The 5702-nt window shown below is 39.8% G+C and overlaps 1 protein-coding gene across 1 annotated transcript; it reads right to left on the bottom strand.

The window, feature by feature from the left end:
• Positions 1 to 1005: 1005 nt before the first annotated feature.
• Positions 1006 to 4121, bottom strand: chchd10 (coiled-coil-helix-coiled-coil-helix domain containing 10). Its single transcript, XM_036529836.1, has 4 exons — positions 3942 to 4121; positions 2782 to 3022; positions 1788 to 1929; positions 1006 to 1132 (listed from the first exon to the last, which is right to left on the bottom strand). The coding sequence occupies exons 1-4, from the start codon at positions 3983 to 3985 to the stop codon at positions 1113 to 1115; spliced, it is 447 nt and encodes a 148-aa protein (XP_036385729.1). The 5' UTR covers positions 3986 to 4121; the 3' UTR covers positions 1006 to 1112.
• Between the last annotated feature and the right edge of the window lie 1581 nt (positions 4122 to 5702).

Here is a 5702-nt window from a genome sequence, read left to right as displayed (position 1 = left end):
TACCATTTGTTACCACAGGTTATTCAGTAGACCATGTCACATTATATTTTATTTACATACTCACCTACCCAGAGCAATTTTCAAAGGCTGCACTTTTAAATACTACACAACTGTACAACTTCAAATATTTACTGAAGCAGTGCAGCACCTGGCTCAAGTGCGACTTGGAATTTGCATCTAAGTATTGGAACTTCCACCTTGAGGTTTCATGCTCAGCTCATTTACCACTATACCACACAATTGCCTATTGTCAGGTGATGGCCAGCAATATACAGTGGGCATGGTCACATTAAAATGTGAGAGTTAATGATCAGTTTTACTCAACTCAGAATCTGTCAGAGGATGCCTGTCAGGTTATCATGAAAACTCAAGATCATTGTGTGTTTGAGGTTTGAAATTCAGCTGTATTTATTTACAGGGTGTACTAGTTTCCACCACCAAGTTGCAAACCCTGCCAAGTTTAACATTTAAACACTAGTGAAGCACAAAAAGGATTTACCCTGACATCTTCAGCTGCATTACCTTATCAAAAGCTATATAAACAGGAAAAAGGTTGTGATTCATTAAAGGTCTTTGGGATGTTTCTTCATTAACAGTCCAGATTCACATAATGATGCACATCATCTTAAAATATCAAGACAAACCTGACTTTTCAAGCTAACTAAACAATAAGGTTAATTCTTCAGCAGGTTTCATTCAATCATAATTAATCAATTGGATAGCATACTTTGAATACCAAAGCTCCTCTCAAGTTTTTTTATGCAATGTTAATACACTTAATTCTGGGTGTGTTTGGCCCAGTGTGCATGTGTGTGTATGCATGTATGTGAATGTATGCAGCTCCATCCAAGGCAACACGATTCTTTTTACCCTAGAATGTTTTTACCCCAATTTGTCTTCAGATGAACAACCAAAAGAACTAAACACTGATACAGTTAAATAGCACTTTTATTTTACAATTTGATATACAGCACTAAAAATCCTGCTATACGTACTTCAAGTCTGCAGACAACAGTTTATACAGCAGATGAGGGTATATTTTAATGAGAGTGGTTTCTGATCATACTTCGAAATCAGTTGAGTGTTGTCTTGTTTTTTCAACGCCCACTCCATCAAACCAGTGACTGCACACCTGTGATGAGAACAAAGTCAAGGTCATTCAGCAAGCCAAGCATATGAGCAATTACACTTATACTCATACTAGCATACACTTTCACAGTACTTAAAGGCTGATGCACGTTTTCCATCAGTTTGCTGCTGACGGGTTTACATTACATTTACTTTTTTTTTTTTTTTTTACATTTATTCATTTGGCAGACGTTTTTATCCAAATCGACTTACATAGGTTACAGTTGTTTGAGTTTGAGTGCATTACACTATTCATAGATCCATCTGAGTTTTGATAATATTATGAAATCTATCAAACAGTAGGAATATTTAACCCCACCAAGATCTAACAGTTTTGTAATTTAGAATCCTCACAGAAAGTGCATTAAGCCTTCAGTTCCACGTCAATTCCTGTGATGCTTAAAACTATGTACTAAAATAGGGCAACTCATTCAAAATGCACAGAAGTCTTGCTTTAACTTTCAATGACAAACTATAAAACATTCTCACCATCATTTATTTTAATGAATACCACATTATACATGAATGATGTCACAAACTGTGAAATAATTTATATAAATGTAAGAAAACTGGGGGCGGAAAGTAAGACTGCGTTAAATATTGCATTGGAAGCCGAGACTGACAGCTCCCGGGTGCCCTGCTCCAGGGACGAGACTCACCATGTGAGTATTTGCACTGCTTCAGGGCCTCGTTGAAGCCCTCACACAAAGTGAGGTCACTCTGGGTCGTGGCACAGTCCAGAAACTGTCGTATTTCGAAGTGGCAAGGGCCCTGCTGGGGAGGGAGGGGCCTGGGGGCCTCCTGAGTGGAAGCATGTACAAACACACACATCGTCAATTTACAACTCAAGGCATAGTCTTACCAAACTTCTTAATTCCAGTAGAGATCATGTGACGGTCAAAAATTGCTGATAAGCAAAGCAAGGAGACTTTAAACAAGTCCACCGTAGGTATACACATTCTCCCTTTTTTTTGAAATTGAGCACTCATCATACACCTTCCAGGCCTGGTCACAGCTTCAATCCTAAGATTATGTACTCACCTCAAACTACCTACTTAAGACACAATCTTGTCCTACTATGCCCTCAATGGAAAACAGCAGGTTTTGGGATTCTCAGAAAGATGAACTGATTGTGTTAGCCATTGTTGTGGTTTCTTCACTACTGAGACCAGTGCAAGTTCCCGTCACAATAATGTCATTATTTAGCTACGACTCCCTTTGTCCAGGATGACCGTTCACATTTCAGAGGGTATCCATTTACATAGCTGGACATTCTACTGAAGCAGGTCAGATTTAACATCCGTCTCAAGAATGCAGCAACAAAGCTCCCACCAGGGAAGTGAACCTGCAATCTCCTGGTCGCAAGCTCAGTTCTTTGACCCACTACTCCCACCTGTAGCGGTTCTACAGCCCTGAGGCAGAAGTTGCCAGCAAGCGCTAACCTGGAGTCAGATTCCCCAACCAAAATTTTAAATCATCTCAAGCTACCTAGGAACTAGTCCTAGATTGGCACTCACAGGCAACTTCTGGCTATAATGACTCTACAAAGCAAATATGGATGCGGAACTGACCCCCTATCGTCAAGATGGACCCAAACCCTCCACTGCACTATCCTCACCTAACCCTGCTGGCCTTTTTTAGGAGGTCTCCTACCTGGTATGTGGTGGCAGGTTTGGCTGGTTCTGGGGAGCTGCTGCTACTGCTGCTGCCCCCACTGAAGGATCCTGTAATGGCATGGCCCACAACATGCCCTACGGCTGAGCCAACGGCGACTCCGGCTGCCGTGCTGGCCATCTGTGCCATGAGGCCTGGCTGTTTTGGCTGGGCGGGAGCAGGCGCCAGGGCAGCGGGTGGGGCTGGTGCTGGGGCAGGTGCATAGGACGGCGGCGGATGGCTGGCAGGTGAAAGGCAAAGACAGGGGCATGGTTAGTGAACTGTAACAAATCAATGAGAAGGGGGATACATGCCATGTCTGATAAATAGTATAAATTTCTTATGTCATTTAACAGAAAAGCCTATATCAGACATGACCGAGAACAACGTTGGTGTAATACATGATATAGGCTGAAAACAATGTCAAGCCAAACTACCATGGCCACTAAGAATAACAGATAACTTCAACTCTGGTTTATCTACCAGGCATTATCTTATTTATGCGACATGTTACCGCCACTGATTACGAAACCCTAACAAATTCAGTGCAGCATTAAATGCACCCACTTAGGTTAAACACTTGATTACGTATCTGCAGCTCACCAATGACGTGCGGTGAGGAGAAACTTCCACGCACTTTAAGAATGGTGTACCGCCATCACTTGTTAAGCCGCGGTGCAGCTAAATGACCAATAAACAGCTAATGCTAGGTAGGTTATGTGCACACTCTGGCTGTGACCTTTTGCTTACTGAACTTTGCATCATACGATAACTGGTCAAAATCGGTCAAGACATCACTCACTAACCTTAGTCTGTAGCTGTCTAGTTTGGTAGTGGACTAATAAAGAAATTCGCAGGCACGCCAGTCATAGCAGGCATTTTGTACATTCAGCTGGCAAGCTAACGTTAGTGGTGTTAGCTAGCCAGTTATCAAACTATTATGGGAAATGCGTCATAAGACTGACTAGTTAGCTATCTTGACCTTGCAGCAAAAGCAGATTTTGCCGCAGTAATGCTGAATAACTTGGAAACAGGTTGAAGATAGGTTACAGTTAAGTGAACCGATTCTTGATCTCCTGGAGGGGCATGAACTGACTTTCTCCGGCATCAGAATATGCTAGAGCTAGCTAGCTAACGAACTCGTCAAGAAATATCTTTACCTTGCTGGTGCTGGCGCGGAACGACTGCGACTTCCTCTGGCCATTTTAGACACTTTTAGATAGCAAATAACACAAATTCAGAATTCGCCTCTGGTGAAAGAACTTCTTGGCGAGAATATGTCCTCCTCCTTCAGCTGTCGCAGCTCAAATGGATCATCATACACGTGTGAATGACCTTGTGAGGAGTGTGTCCTTACTGCGCACGCGTGGAACGTTGTTTCTACACACACTGAAGTTCATCATTACTTAACTAATGTATAGATTTTTACTTTACTATCCGCATACTATGTATGCATTATAAAAGACATATACATGTTCAGTTCAGATTGTAGACTGGTATTTCGTAAACGGTAAATCCCGGTGCGCAAGAGTTCCATGAAACATTCTAGACGTTTCTAGCAACACCTCGGCCCTTAGTGCCGCCTGCATAACGGGATTTGCATAACACGCTTCATAGTGATATAATACAGGTAATGAACTGTCGGGAATTCGCTGTTGAAGGTTATGTATTGATCAGTAAATTTGTGTATGGCTGCTTTCACCGATTTTGAAAGGGAATCTCGTGAGAATCTAATCTAGATGTATGTATGTAACTTGATTTATTATGATAATAGGGATGGTGGTTGTGGTGGTGGTGATGATGATGATGATGATGATACCACCACTTCTTATAACAATCGCCACATTTTAACCTCTATGTTCTTAAGAATTTAGGAAAGGCATTCATACAATCAGATTAAAATCTGATACATTCATTCCATTGGATGATTTAAAAATTAAGTTGCAAAATATTTTGCTGGAGAGGTGCACGTGTTTTTTTTTAAATTAATTATTATTATTATTATTTTAATTAATTAATTTATTTATTTATTTTTACTAAAGTTTACTAAAACATGTTATCATGTTTTGTTGATATTGATTGTCTGTAGTGGTGCGTGCAAATGATTATGCCTCCTTGTTAGCGGCTGATTTTTTAAATTGTGATTTCCATGTTGATTGTTGTATTTTTTTTGTACGCCACAGTTGCTGTAAACTGTTTAGTTGACTTTTTGGATATTGTTAAATAGATGCATTATCTCAATTGATGTGCTGGGTGAAATCAAATTCAAAAATGATCATATCTTCATGATCACTATCTTCATGGGGAGAGTACCACTAGATGGCGCTTAGATACCACCACCATGTTGTCTGTTAGACTTTATCTGTGGATTTAATGGAAACAGCCTTACTTACAATAAGAAATGTAATTTTAGTAACTTGCCTAGCTAGGAACAAATACCAATATGCTATTATCAACTAAGTGCCTTAGCTGTATAAAATTACTCAATGAAAAGAACTGTATAGATGCAATGATACTGAGATACAATGGAATGATGTTATTTGCAAAATAAATACTACATGACAAACTGCACGTATAATAAGTATGTTTGAATGTGATCAAAATCTAAGATGCTCTACCAATCTGATTTTTTGCCAACATTAATTTCCAGTCAAAAGCAAGAATAACCCAAAACAACCCAAAACCAAAACTCTTTTTGTGTCACATCTATTAATATTAAATTCCCATTTTAAAATACTTTTCCATGTGCTTAGGTCATTGGACCTCTGCTCAATGTTTCAGGCAATCATTTTGATTTAGTGTAGTGTAGTGTAGATTTGAATAGTGTCAGAAATTATGCCTAAAATAAAATATGTTGAGCTTGTTCACCAGTGATGGCATCTTGTCTTTGTAATGGAGAATGCACACAGAGAGGGATGGTA

Source organism: Megalops cyprinoides, chromosome 5 (assembly GCF_013368585.1).
Source record: "Megalops cyprinoides isolate fMegCyp1 chromosome 5, fMegCyp1.pri, whole genome shotgun sequence".
Classification (NCBI taxonomy): domain Eukaryota; kingdom Metazoa; phylum Chordata; class Actinopteri; order Elopiformes; family Megalopidae; genus Megalops; species Megalops cyprinoides.
Note: the sequence above shows the minus strand (reverse complement) of the source record. Positions and strands in the feature narration are given on the sequence as shown.